At 44.3% G+C, this 18,279-nt stretch overlaps 1 protein-coding gene across 3 annotated transcripts in view; it reads right to left on the minus strand.

The window, feature by feature from the left end:
• Tmem131 (transmembrane protein 131) overlaps positions 1-18,279 on the minus strand; it is a 146,679-nt gene that overhangs the window by 12,337 nt on the left and 116,063 nt on the right. For all 3 annotated transcript variants that reach the window (XM_021197667.2, XM_029538483.1, XM_029538482.1), the window contains exons 20-32: positions 16,911-17,063; positions 16,747-16,822; positions 16,511-16,628; positions 13,357-13,495; positions 13,135-13,244; positions 12,688-12,754; positions 9,954-10,105; positions 9,552-9,694; positions 8,803-8,989; positions 6,369-6,554; positions 4,959-5,117; positions 3,974-4,554; positions 598-776 (exon numbers count right to left, since the gene is read on the minus strand). In XM_021197667.2, coding sequence (XP_021053326.1) covers positions 598-776; positions 3,974-4,554; positions 4,959-5,117; positions 6,369-6,554; positions 8,803-8,989; positions 9,552-9,694; positions 9,954-10,105; positions 12,688-12,754; positions 13,135-13,244; positions 13,357-13,495; positions 16,511-16,628; positions 16,747-16,822; positions 16,911-17,063 — 2,250 coding nt within the window. The remainder of the gene's footprint in view (positions 1-597; positions 777-3,973; positions 4,555-4,958; positions 5,118-6,368; positions 6,555-8,802; positions 8,990-9,551; positions 9,695-9,953; positions 10,106-12,687; positions 12,755-13,134; positions 13,245-13,356; positions 13,496-16,510; positions 16,629-16,746; positions 16,823-16,910; positions 17,064-18,279) is intronic.

Genomic DNA, 18,279 nt, shown 5'->3' on the forward strand with positions numbered 1-18,279 from the left:
CAGCCAGGGCTACACAGAGAAACCCTGTCTCAAAAAAACCAAAAGGGAAAGAAAAGGAAAAGAAATTGGGCTCAGAGATCTCTTTTTCCTCTGTCCTTGTTCTTCTCTTACATAGTGTTAGGGGGTAAAACGGGGATGGGGGTGGATAAAGGGTGGAAAACAGAAGAACCCAAAAAGTAGCAAAGACCAGTTACATTACTCCCTCTGGGAGAGCCACTGTTGCCCTGTTTTGGGGGTGAGCTGTGACTGAGCCCCACTCCCAGCATTACTAGACAGTGAATAGGTCCAGTTCCTTCTCCCCTTTGATGTTTACAGCCATGAACAGACTTCATGAGGTAGTGTGATGCTAATTATCCTGCTGCTCGCTAACTTCAGCATGGTTTCAGTTTCTAATATTTCCAAATGCTCTTCTGGGGGTGGGGTGGGGGTGGGGGGAACAGAATCGCCCAGCATCAGAGCTGGGCTGCTTTCTGCAGGGGGAGAGTGCAGGCATGTTGAACACACAGGACACATGCTCAGCAGGAGAGACATGACACATGAGACATTAATGTGCACTGAGCTAGGCAGTCTGAGGTCCAATTGTGAACGCCCACATACCTCCCTGAGGAGTGGCTCTGTGTCGGGGTTGGAGGTCTCTGTGGTGGTGGAGGAGCTGTCGTCGTCGGCCAGAGTGTCCTTCAGCTCATCCTCCTGGGGCTTCCCCTTGCCCCTCTTCTCCTTCTCCTCCTGCTTCTTCGGAGGCTTGGCCTTGCGTTGCTGGAGAGACTTTCCTTTCCCTGGGGATGAAAATTGGAGTAAAAACAGCTTGATCAAACAGCTTCAAGCATAAAGCTGTTCCTAGTTGTTGGGAGTGGCTAGACTCGGTCTCTAGTCTCCTTCTTGACTTAGAGCTGCACGGCAGGCTTGTCTTTGTGAGGAGGTTGTTTAAAAAGTCAACTTTGTTGAGACACAGCTGGTGTGCAATGGACTACACTCCTCTTACAAGTACAGTTTGGCCAGTTTGGCCGCAGACCTGGCAAACTGGCCTGAAAATGTTTGCCGGAAGGTGATGGGGCTTTAAAGAGTTGCAACAGGGAAAGGCAGAGCCTCTTGTGCTGGAGATGGGGTCCTGGTGGTGGATCACCTGGGGTTGCTAACACCCCAGTTGGGTCCAATCCTGACAGATCATCTGTAGGGCTAAAGTGAGAAATTACAAAAAGCCCTTAGAACAGCAGTGGCCACACAGTGTCACTAAGGACAGAGTAAGACAGAAAGCTTAGTGATTTGAGAGATCCAGATGCTCCCAAAGCCAACCACTGCATAGCCTTAGCCATGTTCCAAGAGCCAGGACACAATACTGAACAAGTCGATCCTTGCGTCATGGAGCTGACACTGTACACAGGCTAGTACCTCCAACTGAGCCTTCAGCAGCAGCACCCAGACCTGCAGAGGCCACACTTGAAAAGCGTGTGTGTCGCTCCCTTTTAACATACGAGTGAAAATAGGGACTTCATACTTGACTTAGATTCAGACTTCTGATCTTGAAATCTTGGCATCTGTGACAGAGCTTGGGCTAAATCTGACCTATGCTTGTTTTGTATGGTTTGAAGGTAGAGTAACATTTTTACATAGTTAGAAAACCAAGGGCTGGGGAGATGGCTCAGCGGTTAAGAGCTCTGACTGCTCTTCCGAAGGTCCTGAGTTCAAATCCCAGCAACCACATGGTGGCACACAATCATCTGTAATGAGATCTGATGCCCTCCTCTGGTGTGTCTGAAGACAGCTACAGCATACTCATATACATAAAGTAAATAAATAAATCTAAAAAAAGAAAAAAAAAAAAAAAAAAGCAAGCAAGCAAGCAAACCAAAAACCTTGTCCGTGTCTGGCAAGCGCTTGCCCCCGAGCTGCACCCCAGCCTCACTGGCCTCCACTGTGCTGTGCTCAGCACCTATGGTGTTGTCATGGCTTGCAGCGCTCTTCACTGCACAGCCAGAGCACTCTGGCTCCAGGACACTGCAGAAGCCGTCCTCCTCTCCACTGCTGTCACAGCCTACCCACTGCCTTGTACTCCAGTCTTCTGGACTCATGGCGAGGCTCAGAGCTGTGACAGGCCTGGCCATGCTGTTTTGGGGAAGACAGTTATACTCTGCCTTGTTAGGCCTGCTTTGGCCTGGCATTTTTCACTATGCCCCCTTTCTTCCCTTATGGAATGGCAATGTATATTAAGAGCCATTGTGTGTTAGACATATGTGACTTGCATTTTGGTTTTATAGGGGTTACAGGCTCAAGACTGCCTTGAGTCTTACAAGAGACTTGGACTACTCAATTCTGTTGAAATTGAAAGACTGTAGGGACCTTGGAAGATGAACTAAATGCATTTTGACTTGTGATATGGCCACAGACCTAAGGGGGCCAGGGAGTGGATGTGGTGGTTTGAACAAGAATGCCTCCTAAGGCTTGGTCCCTAGTTGGGGGGACTGTCTGGAAAAGATTAGTGTGTCCTGGCAGTGGGCTTGGAGGTTTCACATCAATCTCAGTCAGCAATGTCTTTCTGCTTCAAGAAGTGAGCACTCACCCCTGCTGCGGTACCGTGTGCCCCGCCTGCTGCCATGTTCCCCGCTTTGATGGCCATGGGACCATGAGCCCTCAGATCAAATGCTTCATTTTATAAGCATTGCCTTGGTCATAGTGTTTTGTCACAGCAAAAGAAAAGCAATCAAGACACCTGGCCTGGTCTTGCTGTGACCCACGCATTCTCCTGGTCTCCACAAGGGGCATACACCACACCCACAGGGACTTTCATCCCTTGGTCTCCTGTGCCTAATCTGTAACTCTGAAACCCCAAAGCCCCTCAATGCTGTTGTCCCCCAGCTTGTTTGAAATGAACTATACCATGACTGATGACTTGTAGTCACACCCCTTAGATGAACTGATAGAAAGGAACCACGTAGTCTATGTGCCACATTTCTTTCCAAGCTCTCAATCCCCAAACTCTGGTGAGTCTGGATTGCTCTAGTCTTGGAGGCCCTGCCACTGCCAATAAGGTGTATCCCTCTGTACTTCAGTACCTTACACACAAGGCCGCACTCAAGCGCCTGTTCCCACTCCCACCACTCTGAAGCCTTCCTTCATGCTCCCTGTTAGACCTCACTGTCACTTCTGGCCTTGGACTTTCCATCCCTTGAATTGTTCACACTTCTCCTGTCCGTGAGGTTCCTTCTGGCAAAGCCCCTTTCCTAACCCACCAATTCTGGTACATCCCCCGCTCCTCTGCCCACAAGACTGTAATGTGTGCATGGCCACCACTTCCTGTTGTCCCTGTCCTGTTAGGCCAGCCTCTTTGGACACGTGGTTTCACCAACTATTTTCTCACTGGCCTTTTGCACTCCTTTTCCTAGAGAGAGGTGTCAGTGTGTAGCCTCGCTGACCTCCAGCCTGTGACAAACTTCCTGTCTCTCCCTCACTAGTACGACAATTACAGATGTGTGCACAGCTAGAAATCCTATTTTGAGTTAAGAGGTAGATGGTTTTGGTTTTAGCCCTGTTTTCAAAATCTTTGTTTGTTTGTTTTTTGAGACAAGGTTTTTCTGTGTATCCCTGGCTGTCTTGGAACTTACTCTGTAGACCAGGCAGGTCTTGAACTCAGAAATCCTCCTGCCTCTGTCTCCCGAGTGCTAGGATTAAAGGTGTGTGCCAGCAATGCCTGGCCTCAAAGCCATTTTTAACAATGACTGTAACACAGTTATCACCGGCAACCATCCATCAGATTCCGTCTGGAGAAGCAAGTGAAGAACACAGCTCTGTTTCATGACAAGCAGCTGCTTCTGTTTGCACTGTGACACAGAGAGGTCACTGCTTCCCCCAGGAGATGGGTCTGAGCTACCGAACAACTGCGAAGTTGCTGCATCCACTGCCTAGAATCCTGACTGCTCCTTGATCACGACTTCTCCCTCACATGCCTTGTTCTTTGGAAGGGGGAGGATAGGGTTACCTTTGCTTTTTGACATTGGTGATGGAGGCTGCTCTGTAAACACATCTAAGGGAGAGGAGTCATGGTGGTCAAAGTCTTTGTCCATGGCTTCTATGAGACTGGTGATGTCGGAGTCCTCTGAGCTGTGCCGTGTGGTGCTGGCTCGCTCGGGGTGGGGAGGGTGTGTGAGGGGGGCAGGAGACAGTCTTTCAGGTGGCGGCTCCTGGTGCTGAGGCACTGGTGGTGGAGGCTGTGGGTGTGGCTCCAGTGGGCTGTGGCGCTGGCTGTTGTGCTGGCCCTGCTTTGCCCCTTTGGACTTCCTGCTTGCTGTGTGGCCCTGGGCTGCCGCAGCTGTCTCTGAGACCAGGGGGCTCGTTTTGCTTGTAGACTGTGAGGCGGCTGCTTGTGGAGAAGTCCTGCTTGACAGACTTGAACTGTTTCTGGTCCTGACGTTATCCACGTCAGCTGAGGTTTTGCTGCTGTGGCTGCTGTGTGGGTGGACTGATGTGCCACACTGCCTGTGACTGCCTGTACCAGGCCGGGATGATGCATTACTATAGAAACCCCTACCGTGACTGTGTTCGCAGCCGAGTGTGTTCAAGCTGAAAAATGGATCAATTGAAAAATCAGTAAGCAGTAACTTCCAACCTAATACTAAGAAAAAGATTTCATTAGTAAACCCATCATAAAGAGAAACTAGGAACAGAAGTGGGAAAGGATCAGAGCCACAACCTTCTACAGTTTGTCACTTCTGACAGTTATAGATAGGGTTAGTACTCTAACTAATAACCTTGTACAGTTTGTCACCTCTGACAGTTATAGATAGCGTTAGTACTCTAACAATTAAGCATATTTTGTCCCTGATAAGAACTCTCACAAGTTCTCAGTAACTGAGCACCAGAATAGTTATTTTAAAAATCTCCAGTAAAGATAAATTTCATTTCTTGTAATTACATCAGCCAAGTCTATGTGTACTAAAAAGTGGACTTTTAGTATATGAACATACTTTCCTTCAGATGAAATACCAACGATTCTCCTGAGATCAAATGGCCTTCCCACATCAAAGGGCGGGTTTGAGGCTTCAAAGGAGAGTCGCCTTCGAAAGGGCTCCCAAATTCCTTGAGCTTCCAAATAGGCAGTTCCAATGACCAGGAGAAACAGTGCACTGTGGAGCAGAGGGGCGGGTCAGCATTCTTTGCCAAAACAAGAATAATATTTGGTTATCGCAGGTTTCTTGATGACTACAATATGATGTAAAAACAACAAGTTGTCTGTAACACATTTTTAAGGAAAAACAAAAACGAAACATCGTAGCTCAGAGTTTACAGACTGATTTTCTGCATACAGTATTTAGGTTGCATGGATGCTGGTGCACTACATGCATGCAGTACCAAAGGGGGCCATAAAAGGGGATGGGCTCTCCTGGAGCTGTAGTTAAGGTGGCTGTAACTGCCAGGTGGGAGCTGGGAACTGAACCCCCATCTTCTGGAGGAGCACCGGTGCCCTTTCTTAACCACTGAGCCATCTCTCCAGCCTCTGCACACCAACTTTAAAGATTCACAACTGTGGCTGGAGAGATGGCTCAGCGGCTAAGAGCACTGGCTGCTCTTCCAAAGGCCGAGTTCAAATCCCATCAACCACATGGTGGCTCACAACTACCTGTAATGAGATCTGACGCCCTCTTCTGGTGTGTCTGAAGACAGCTACAGTGTACTTATGTATAATAACAAATGAATCTTTGAGCCAGAGTAAGCAGGGACTGAATGAGCTGGGTTGACTGGAGTGAGTGGGACCAACTAGAGCGAGTAGAAGTCTAAAAATTCAACCCCCAAGAACCACATGAAGGCTCACAACCATCTGTACAGCTACAGTGTACTCACATACATAAAAATAAATAAATAAATCTTAAAAAAAAAAAAAAAAAAAAAGGTTCACAACCCTCCACAGAAGCTGGGTGTGAAGACAATCACGTATGTCAGAGGAGCCAGTGAGAGGAACTGGATGGAGGGTCACCTCTTCCCTTACGGATGTGTAAGCAGCTATAAATAACTTATTGTAAGTATGTTTGAGTCTCTAAAGTACAGAAACATTTCTACCCTGTTCTACATTGCTTAGGCTTATAATGATGTTAATTACATATGCCCAAATAAGGCAACTATACCTGATATTTTGTGCTTGCTTTCTTATGAACTAGCATAGACCTCATTTCTTAAGCAACTTTCAAAGGTAATAAGACTTTGCCATCCATGCCACCAAAAAAGGGTTCAGTTGTTTAACTGTTCCCACTAGCACTCAAGCCTGACAGAGTTAGGGGTGTCTGCTGTGCCTGTTGGGACCTGCCATCAGTGAGAGAGTGAGTGGCCCTGGGTGGTGAGTGAGAGCCAGCCCTGGTTGGCTGAGGAGGAGCACACTGTACCTCATGACCCCGGAGATGATGATGTAGAGCGCCAGCTCCCAGTTGGGTCTAGGGAGGGCTTCTGCACAGGTGGCTAGCATGTGGTACGGAAGAGAGGCATTCAACACAAACACAAACTCGGAGCCGCTGCTTGTCACCAACTTCAGCTCCCGAATGACTCTGGAGGCTGTGAAATCTGGAGTAAACCTGAGACACAAGAATGGCAGCGAGGTTCATTTTCTTTTCTTTTCTTTTCTTTTCTTTTCTTTTCTTTTCTTTTCTTTTCTTTTCTTTTCTGTTCTCTTTTCATTAGATATTTTCTTCATTTACATTTCAAATGCTATCCCGAAAGTCCCCTATACCCTCCCCCCATCCTGCTCCCCTACCCACCCACTCCCACTTCTTGGCCTAGTGTTCCCCTGTATGGGGCATATAAAGTTTGCAAGACCAAAGGGCCTCTCTTCCCAATGATAGCTGACTAGGTCATCTTCTACTACATATGCAGCTAGAGACACGAGCTCTGGGGGTACTGGTTAGTTCATATTGTTGTTCCTCCTATAGGGTGGCAGCCCCCTTCAGCTCCTTGGGTACTTTCTCTAGCTCCTCCATTGGGGGTCCTGTGTTCCATCCAATAGATGACTGTGAGTATCCACTTCTGTGTTTGCCAGGCACTGGCATAGCCTCACACGAGACAGCTATATCAGGTTCCTTTCAGCAAAATCTTGCTGGCATATGCAATAGTGTCTGCGTTTGGTGGCTGATTATGGGATGGATCCCTGGGTGGGGTAGTCTCTGGATGGTCCACAAAGCTCAAGTTTAAGTGGATCAAAGACCTCCACATAAAACCAGAGACACTGAAATTTATAGAGGAGAAAGTGGAGAAAAGCCTCGAAGATATGGGCACAGGGGAAAAATTCCTGAACAGAACAACAATGGCTTGTGCTGTAAGATCAAGAATCGACAAATGGGACCTCATAAAATTGCAAAGCTCCTATAAGGCAAAAAGATACTGTCAATAAGACAAAAAGGCCACCAACAGATTGGGAAAAGATTTTTACCAATCCTAAATCTGATAGGGGCCTAATATCCAATATATACAAAGAGCTCAAGAAGCTGGACTCCAGAAATTCAAATAACCCCATTAAAAAATGTTTACAGAGCTAAACAAAGAATTCTCAACTGAGGAATATCGAAAGGCTGAGAAGCACTTGAAAAAATGTTCAACATCCTAATCATCAGGGAAATGCAAATCAAAAGAACCCTGAGATTCCATCTCACATCAGTCAGAATGGCTAAGATCAAAAATTCAGGTGACAGCAGATGCTGGTGAGGATGTGGAGAAAGAGGAACACTCCTCCATTGCTGGTTGGATTACAAGCTTGTACAACCACTCTGGAAATCAGTCTGGCAGTTCCTCAGAAAATTGGTCATAGCACTACTCGAGGATCTAGCAATACCTCTCCTGGGCATATACCCAGAAGATGTTCCAACTGGTAATGAGGTTCATTTTCAAACCAGCTTCTTCTCGGTTCTATTGTTTTCTTTGTTGAATCTAGGATTTATTCGTACTGATGTTGTCAAAACACAACAGAACACAACACAATGAGTTGCATCCCTAGTGTTGTTCTGTCACCTCTTGTATATTTGTAGTCACTTGTGATTCCTTTTGTTATTAGCTGTACACATCCGTGCCTCCTTCCTCCCTGGACACTTGGGTGGCAGACGTTACGCTGAGCATGGAGCAATATATACAACAGTTCTGATTAACAGCCACAGAGGTTCACAGAATTGTTGTTTAATCACGGGGCAGAGGTCATATTCATTACTTGGCACTGCATCATCAATCACTCCATAGCTGCGCCTAGCACTGAGGGCACAGAAGCTGTCTCTGTTAAGGCGAAGCCTCCATCCTGGACAAATGTGAGGCACAGGTGGCTCTGTGGCTGAGAGACCACCAAGTCACACTAGCATCTTAGGCTTTACAACCGTAGAAGTAATACTGAAATTGGATTCTAAAATAGTAGTTGCTAAGATTATCTGATCCAATTTAAGGGCAGAGGAAGTTTTACAATGCTGGAAACAAAAACACGGAACAAATATTTGAGTTGAAGTTAGGTAGGAAAAAATAAAACAAATACATTTGTGATAGACTTTTAAACTTATTTTCACGTATGTCTGGGTATTTTGCTTGCATGTATGTCTGTACACCACATTCAGTCCCTGAAGTGATCAGAAGAAGACAGATTCCTTCAGGAACTGGAATTACAGAGGTTGTAGGCCACCATGTGGGTACTGAGAATCAAACCCAGCTCCTCTGGAAGAGCAGCCAGTGCTCGTCTCTGTAGCCCCTGATAAAGACCCTTCAGGTCTGGAAATGCATCTCTGTGCGGTGGTGAACTGACTAGCAGCAGTGGGACGCTCCACTCCGTGGTGAGCCAGACAAGAACATACTTACAATATGACTATGTCTCTGGAGGCGTTGGCACTCAGGGCAAACTCTTGACAGTTAACCACTTTAAAACCATATCCTTCACACGCATATCCACTGATCTCAATGGTTTCTACACGGATTTCAAGTTGTCCCGTATTTTCTACTTTGAATGTTCTTTTCAATGTGAAATTTGGTTCTCTTAGTTTCAAACCTAAAGAGGGGAAAAATCACAAATATGGATAAATCTTGCTATCATGTGCTTCCAGTGTGAACATGTTGTGAGCTTCTGTATACTGGACATTATAAATCCACCCCACATGTCCAAAAGACTAGCCATTCCTGAGGTTTCAACTGGGAACAATCCACTGGGGTCTGTCACTGTATTTATCATTAACTAGTTTCATAAATGCATTTTTGGGCAGTAAAGTCTCTGTCAGTATCCCGACTGGGACTGAACTCATTCGTTTAGGATGGCCTAGAACTAATGCTCCCTTGCTTTGGCCTCCTAAGCCAGGCTCAGAGAGGTTCTTCCCTGTTAGGCTCTGACCTGCCATGGAACAAAGGGCATGTTTTACTTTTCACATTCAGAATAAGCCTGCAAAAGAGCCAAGTCGAACAACTCTGATGTAAGGCCTGGGACTCTCTCAGCATCCATCACACACTCAGGACCAGAAGGCAAGTATGCACATTTGGAAACACTATTCTTGCTTCTGGAATCCTAGATGGCTGAAAGCACATGCTCAAAGCCGGGCCTTCCCAAGCCCCATACTCACGGTCTATGCAATCCTTTAATAATGCTTCTGTGATTTTGAAGCGTAAGGAGCTTCCTGGACCTGGAAGCTTGCCTGCCACCCTCAAGTTCTCCGTTGTCCCTTGACCTTGGACCATCACAGCGTCCATCACAGTCAGGTTGTTTCTATGAAAAATAACAATTACACATTTTCTCCAATTAATTTTGTGTATCTTTTGATACACAAGTCTAATAACACCATGTAAACAACCACAAAACATTATTAATATGTTGACTTTAAGGGTAAAAATTCAAAACCATACAAAGCACAGTTTTTCACTGTAAGTCTCACATGGTAAAGGATGCTGTGTGTGGCTGGCGTGACAGGGGGACTGTGAGTGAGGTAAGCTCTGACAACCCACCCACACTCACATCTAGAACCTACCTGACTATGATCAGGGAAGACACAGTTCTGTTGTGGAGTGGAGTGAACTTTACTTTAACAGATTTCTTTTCTCCAGGTTTTAAAATGAGGTTTAAAACGAAATGCCGAGAGAGACCCTCTGTAAATCCTGTTGGACTTTGCAGTGGATGAGCCTTGAATTATTGTATAAACAAACAGGAGTCATTATTATGGTTTCTGGGAAAGCCATCTGTCCCTGACCCCCTCCAGGCCTAGTATCTACAGCCTCTCAAACTGATCATATAGAGGAACTTCTCCTTCATGCTTCAGACACTGGCACTGAGGCTGGGGAGCCACGAAGGAGCACTCATGGTCTGTGGGAAGTTACGAACAGACTTCATTTCCCAGTTACAAAGCCTTTGAGTTTGAACTACGCATTCTATAGTTGTATACAGATATTTTTAACACGTAGGCGTGTGTTTGTTTTTAAATTTGAAATACAATTCACATATAGGAAAGGACATAGACCCAAGACAAATAGATCAAAACATTACTATAAAGCCAATACTCATGACTGAAAGGTAAATAGACTTGACAATCAGCACCCTAACTCCTCCTGATACTGCAGCCTGGGTAGGGAGCCCTGTGCAGGAAGTGGAGAAAGCCCCCCACACCCCGAAGTCAATGTGTGCTGTTGAGCTATGCATGACCTGACCAATCCTTAATCCCATTTTGAAAACTAAGTACCTATTTATTGCTTTGCAGACACTTGATTTAAGATATAACCTAATCTGAAATTTAAAATAAGACTTTATGTCTAGTTTTAAAATGGTTCAGAGTTGTTTTGTTTTTATGTTAAAAAACACTGTTTCAACATAAAGACACACTATTCTGTTTTTTAAAGAAGACTAAATATAAACATTCTGGGGAAGGGTGAGCTGTGTGCCATTCTCTACTTCTCTTGGCATGACTGGGTTCTGCTTGTGTTAGCGTGAACTGACAAACATAACATGCCATATGGACTTCATGAAGTGTACTACCTAACTTCTGCTCATGAAGTGAAATATTTCCCTTTACATATAACACTGGTCTTTATCAACAATCTCCCAGGATAACAGAATACTCTGTTCCGAAATGCCTGCTGAGAAAGCTCCTTTTCTAATAAACTATCCGGGCAATTGCTTCCACTCCCTAACTCTCACTATGTATGTAGCTTTGGCAGGCATCACACTCACCGAAATCCACCTGCCTCTGCCTTCTGAGTGCTGGGATTAAGTCTGTGTGTCATCATGCTGGCCCCACTTATGAGCAAAATGAAAGACTGTATGTATTCCAAAATACTAACTCGTTTAACCTCTGATGGTCTGAGAAGCATGTCGGGATAGTATGGTGCCCTGAAACAGCACTAACGGGCTCCAAACTTGTGCAGTGGTAAGCTCTTAAGGGTCAGGTAGACTGACCAAGGGACCCCTGGGTAATCTCAAAAATCCCTTCTGTAGTAATACAGACAGATGCATCTGCTTTTCTTAGGATGCTGTTTGTACTACCGATCAGCCAGCTGTTAGGTGTGACCCAAGACCACGGTGTTAAACCTCCCTTGTAGCCACTGTTTGCTTCCCACTCTGCATTTATAATGAAAAGAAAATGTCTTTGAACAATAGCAAACAAAATTTATTTAATTTCAACCTGAATTCATGCCTCTCTAGAACTGGATATGACAGGAAAGGAAGCATGTTTAAAGGACTCTCAGCAATTAGAGTTTCACACTGAGAATTTCTTCTGTGGAAACCTCCTGAGGTCCAAAGGTTTTCCTCATCCATCTGTCCTTTAGAGTCTAGTTCAGGGTCCTATGTCTTGCAAATGCGACTGCATGAGATCATCAGCTCATTGACTTCCGTATTTTCCCTATCAAGGCAGAAGAAACCAAGTTCTAGTAACTGGGCATTCTCAATGACTTCCAGTGCTCACTACAATGGCATTTATGGATGGGAGGAGCAAGGCGAGATCCCAAGAGAAAGACACAGGGCATCGGGAGTGTGTAAACTGCCGTCTCAGTGCTAGGCTCTGACTGCAGCTGTGGCAGAGATGAAGAGCTACAAACAAAGCAGCTGGCTGGACGAGGCTGGGGAGACTTCCTACACAGCACTACGTGGTCCATCGGAATAAGGCAGGAAGGCAACGAAGCACAGGACCCCAGGCAGCCTGCAGGGCTTGGTCCCTGCTAAACCTTCCTAGCTGACATGTACCCTCCACATCAAGGCCTGATACAATAGTGAGTGGCTAGCATCACTCACCTGAATAATACAGACCACTTTCATTCCTAGAACCAATCAACTTATTATACATTTTAAAGTCAACATTATCTATCGAGATAAACACACACACAGAGCTGTGCCAGGTACTGGTCTCACATTCACAGGTTTTACAATTTTATCAGGAAGCATATAGACAGAATGTTTAAATGATTCAGCTGAATCTTTTAACGCTTAAAAATAAAATGTCACATTAGCATATTTCACGTACAGTCTCAGACTTTCTGGGTGGCATTATGCTGAGCTAACATGGGCTGACTGCTGACTCTAAGGTTAATACCCACAAAGCGGAACCGTCTAACATATCCTGGGTATCTGCAGCCCTGACTCTTCCTGCTCTCCTCTGCCTCTAAGTCAGTTCCTGGACTGCAATAGTGCCTTCAGCCAGGCTAAGGGCAGCCCGCAGGTGTCCTTCCCATCGGCCCTGGTCCTAGCAGAGTAAATGACATGGAGGTTGTACTTACGCTGTTCCTGTAGACTTGGAATTCAAGTGTTCTCAAATCTAGCTTGGCCACCTTACTCAAGTTAAACCTAAAATAAAAAACACATGCTTATCTTCATAAACATCACAACTAGGGACTGTGGAGGACAGCCAAGCATGAGGTTTTATTTACAAATTTATCTTTTGTTAGGTCTTGGGACCAGTAGCACTATACTATATTAATACTATTTAAAAGGCTAAAGGTTAAGTTATAATTAATACCTTGTTCACTTTTAAAAAGGAAATAGTGGAATTGCTTTGTCTGTTGTCCCTTTACAAATCTGTTAAATGCAAGCGCCCCATTTACATTCTGTGGAAAGCTTTTCTTCATGTTCAGTTCAACACCAACCCACTCCCAGGACACTGCTGGCAACTTCAGCCATAAAGCCAGCCTCTACATTTACCCTTTTACCATCTAAGGAATGCTTACCTTGAGACTAACTTATCTGCAAAGATGGAGGGGTTGGAATACAAAGCCAGTGGGATGAACTGGACGTAGACAGGGACGTCTGCAGGGTTTTCTAAGCTAATCTCTTCTTCCTTAAAGCAAAGCCCAGATGCATTAGTGGAGATCCCTAGAGAAGAACTACAGCGTCAGCTCTCTAACCATGCGCGGCCCATTTCTGACGGCTCACGCCATTTGAACACTTACCGAGGAGCAGTTTGTGTTAGTGAGTGGGAACTTCAGGAGCCTGGGCGAACTAAGGATGGATGGCCAGGAGAGCTCAGCACTGACTTTTGATACGATATTTTTCTGAAGATCTGTATTTACTTCAAACATAGCATTCAACCTAGAAAAGCAATTTCTATGTCAGTGTAGAAAAAAAAAAAAAAAAAAAACCACAAAACATTTGAGTTTTCTAAACAAAAGAAATAATACTTAAGATTTTTTTCTGGTTCTTAAAAAAAAAGTTATTTATTCTATTTTACCAAGATTTTTTTTTTAAACTTTAAAATGTTACTATTGCACAATGCTGAGATTAGTTTTACTTTCATACATATACTTGATATATTTCTTCCAATGTTCACTCTTCTATACCCTGTCTTGGCTTGGCCCCCATTTTCTTTCTTTTTCTTTTTGTAACCCAATGAGTCTCATTAGGGTAGTTTACAGGAGCATGGGAGTGGGCATTTGTCTGACTGCTTTCCTTGGGGCTACAGCCCTGGCAAACATGTCTTCCCCCAACATTACCCATTCTCTGCACATAAACCCTCATGGAGCCCCACTCTACTCCACAATAGGGTGCTGACAGCCCTTGGTCTACGGAGATCTTGAACAGGTGATCACAACCATGAGCAAAGAGTGCATGAGTTATGTCACATCCACAAGTAGCTCATCATTTCCCCTGGCTTGAATGTTCTCTGCACGTCTCTGGTGATGCTCCTTGAGTCTTAGAGAAGGTGACAGAGATGCTGTCATCTTTATGACTGGGCATGCAGCTTTATTACGCTCTCAATGATATATCATGTATCTCTATTTTGGCATAGAGAGCTGTCAACATTAAAACCATCTGTGCTATAGCTCTGTCCAGCATATGCAAAGGATGACAAGCTTTAGTTCCAGTAGCATCAGTAAAAGATGCATGCACATCTTCAAAAATGTTTTTCTTGGTAGTACTGAGGATTGAACCAAACGCCCGTGTGCTAGGCAAGCTCCCTACCACTGAACTACATCAACAGTCTAATCCTCAAAGGTATTGAAAGGTATTAATTCAATAATCAAGGCTGAACACTTGGGTTTTAGAGACTCTTCCATGGCTTCCACGGGCAGGATGTGGACACTCAAGCAGGACACTCGGGTATTTCCAGTTGTACCATGGATAAGAGGTGCTGCTTGACATACACAGTTTTCCTCATATAAAACCAAGATGACGTCTTCACATGATGAAAATGTCAGTTTAAGAGGAAATATAAACCGAGAGTATAGACTGCTTTCAGTCATAGTCATACTCAGGACCTCATATGAACACGTCCTTACTAATGAGTGTTCAAGAGTCAGGTGTCCAGGACCTGGACATATTTGGAAATGCCAAGTGTCTGGGACTAACCAGTGAAGCACACTCAAACCCAGTGCTACTGAATTATGATTCTGGGGTACTGAAAAGCACATGCATACAAACAAGGTAACCCAAGTGCAGGCATGAGGAGAGTGTTACACTCATTGTCAATCAGACAGGGGGACAGAGGGCAGCTGGGAACCCAGGGCCTTAGTGAGGAGCATGTGGGGAGACACTGTGGTGAAGAGGCTCCCTGGCCGCACCAGGGGGCAGCACTAATGACTTGCTCATCACCACCTGGAGACTGCCTACTTTACAAGCTCCATTATGGAGACAGAGAATAAAAGAGTTGTCATCACTGAGCTCCTCTCCAGGCTATTACAAGTCTTTGTGTGCTCAGTGAAACCATTTTTCACGAGAAAACTTTCTTTCTTTAAGGAAAAATTTTACCATATAGAAACTCTTATTCTCAACAGTTAATGGATTGAACCATCTAGTAGACAGATGGACTTATGAGCTGAACTGGACAGGGAAGAAATACCAATGTCCAGAAACATTTGAAGAAGTCTTCAACATTCTTAGCCATCAAGGGAATGCAAATTAGAACTGCTTTGAGATTCAGAGGGATGGCTATTATTGAAACACACACACACACACACACACACACACACACACACACACACACACACACACACCCCTCCCTGACTAAACAACTGACCCTCAACAAGCATTAGTGAAGGTGGGTGGAGTGAAGCTGTACTTGTTGCAGGTGGGAACATAAACTTGCCCAGCCATTATGGAAATCAGTACGGAGGTTCCTTGAAAATTAACAGTAGAACTATTATATCTCTACTATCCAGGGGATGTTCCCTAAGGTTAAGTCACCATACTGAAGAGACATTTGCAAAAAGTAGTATTTATCACTGCACTATCTAAAATAGCCAAGAGTGAAGAGGGAACCAGGAGAGGTCTCAAGGAAGACCAAGAGGAGGTAATGGAAAATTCATCATGAGAGAAAAATCAGGGGATGCCTCCAAGGTAGAAAGGGACCAGCAAGGAGGCACAGGAACTGTAAAACACAGTGTACTCATATGTGCATGAAGAAGTCAGCAACACCCATGCTTTGTATGCTAACCAAAGTTAAGGGAAATGTAGTTAAAGCTTTAAGACTTCATACTATCCTTATAGAAGAATACTTTAACTTTGACCAATACATATCGAGTCAGCCAAGTGAGAAAAGTACTTATTACTCATCAGTATTCCAGTTTCTGGAAAAGTTCTTTTCTACTGTGCGTGAAAGGGCCAGGCTACTGTGATACCAACACTACATTTCGGAGTTTGAGTCCAGGTACAGCACTGGTTTTTCAGAAGCATATTTCAACCTCACAAAGATGCAGTGGGGAGGCCACTGCAGTGCCCTGTTTCCTCTGGCAAAAGACCAGCACTTGAAGAAGAAGGAAGTAGCAGTTTTTATAAGGAACAAATAAATTTGGTCTCCTGTTGGGATTAAGCCTAACTTGCCTTTTGGAGAGGCCAGTGACAGAGAAATCTTTCTTCTCATGTATAACACTGTGTCTAAGGTGGACATGGCAGTCACTATAAACAAGGACAATTTCAAATAGTTTCTCTGATTTTTAAGGACAGACCTTATGCACTGGAGAAAAAGAGGACACAGGAGTGTGTGTATTTCTTAGCGACACATGCTAACAATGACAATGTGACATTATCTTGATGCTTACAAGGCAGCAACAATGGAGATGCCCCGTGGGATACCCTGCTAAAACACTTGAATGAAGTGGAAGCTCATACCTATGTCCTGCATCCTCCTTTATCCCCATCCAAGCCTTGAACAAGCTCTGATGTGAGTCCCAGTCGGCATCCCACAAGTCCTCCTGCATGGCCACCCCAGGCTGCACTTTGGGTTCAGCTAAAAGAGGAAGCACAAGTCAGCATGCACTCAGCCTAACCCACTTGCCAGTACCCCTTCCAGTGAGTTCTACAGTACTGAGGCAGGAGAGTGAAGGAAGGCAGGATGGAAGACTTACATTTGGATAGGAAAGGCAAACCGATATAGCAGTGATCCCCACACTGCAGTCCAGGGTCAAAATAAATGTTTGCAATCTGTAAAGGAACACAGGACACCCATGAGTGCTGAAACAGATGGCCAGCACAGCGTGATGACAGCTGGAAATTCCCAGATCTAACAAACCTTAGACTTCTTTCCCGGCTCCAAGTCTTCCCTATTACTCCGTAATCGTTTGTAGTAGAATCGTACGTCTTCTGACAAAGACCTTATTTGCTGTATCTTCACCTTCTGTGAGAAGGAATTCATAATATTTAAGCTCTGATGAACTATTTTCCCCTGAAAGAAGAAAACACAAATTCAAAATTTTCATCAACTGACCTTTTGAATTTATAATTGATCCAAAATCCATCCCCTCACTCAAATGAGAACCAGCAAATCTGAAGACCTGAGATCACAGGCCAGCTTTTTTATTGGTGCCATTGTGTGTGTTACAGAAGCACTGTAATAAATTAATGTTGACACACTAAGTACCCAAGAAGGCACAGAGGGAGCTTTAAAGGGTCATTTTGGTTTGTAATGTAAAATCTGTTAGCACCAAGGTAAGGCTGCCCCCAAATAAATGAATTCTAAAATCTAACCAAGTAAAACTGAAACACATTCTTTAAAAGAAAATGTTTTCCTCTGAAATACAACAGTAATTTTTGCATCCTGACTCTTTCTCAAAAAGCCAGCGCTTTTCCTATTTTTTTCACTCAAGGCTCCAACTCAGGTGAGCTCTCTGACTACCTGTCTCTCACAGTTGGCTCAACGTGTTGACCTCACTGGGACACTCAAGGAGCTGAGCCCTGCGCCCTCTCTCCACCACCATCCTTATATGTATCACCTACTAGTCACTGGGGAGAAAAGTATCTCATTCCTTTCCTAGAGATCAATCCATAAGAAACCATCATCAAACTATAAAGGAATCGTGACTAGTGTTCTAGAATTACACATGAAACTACTGCTGTCTACAGTAGTCAAGAAGTATTTGGATTTTTTTTATTTCCTTTACTTAATATCCTATTTACAGACTTTTCTTTAATTCTTTAAAATTAAAAAAAATTACATTATTTACTTGCATGTGTATGGTGGTGGGCTCATGCACTGGGGTGTGCATGCACCATGCAGAGTGTGTAGAGGTCAGGGAATAACTCACACGAATTGCTTCTCTCCTTCCCTCGTGTGAGTCCTGGTAAACTCAGGTGACCAGGCTTGGTGGCAAGCACTTTTACCTGCAGAGCCACCTACCCCAGATCAACTGAAAACATCTAATTTTAAATCTTAAAAGTAACTAAAAAGATACTGATTCCATCAAGAAAGAGATTTTATAATTATGTTGTACATATCAAGTTTTATATGTAAAACCCAACAATTTATTTGTATATTGTATGCATTTATTTACGAGAATAGATATTTATTTATATTTTTATGTAGGAAAAAATCCAATTCAGTTGGGCTTTGTTAAAATCAAGGGAACTCCTACTGAATAAAATCTAAGTGGGTCCCCCCCCCC

Source organism: Mus pahari, chromosome 5, assembly GCF_900095145.1.
Source record: "Mus pahari chromosome 5, PAHARI_EIJ_v1.1, whole genome shotgun sequence".
NCBI classification, from domain to species: domain Eukaryota; kingdom Metazoa; phylum Chordata; class Mammalia; order Rodentia; family Muridae; genus Mus; species Mus pahari.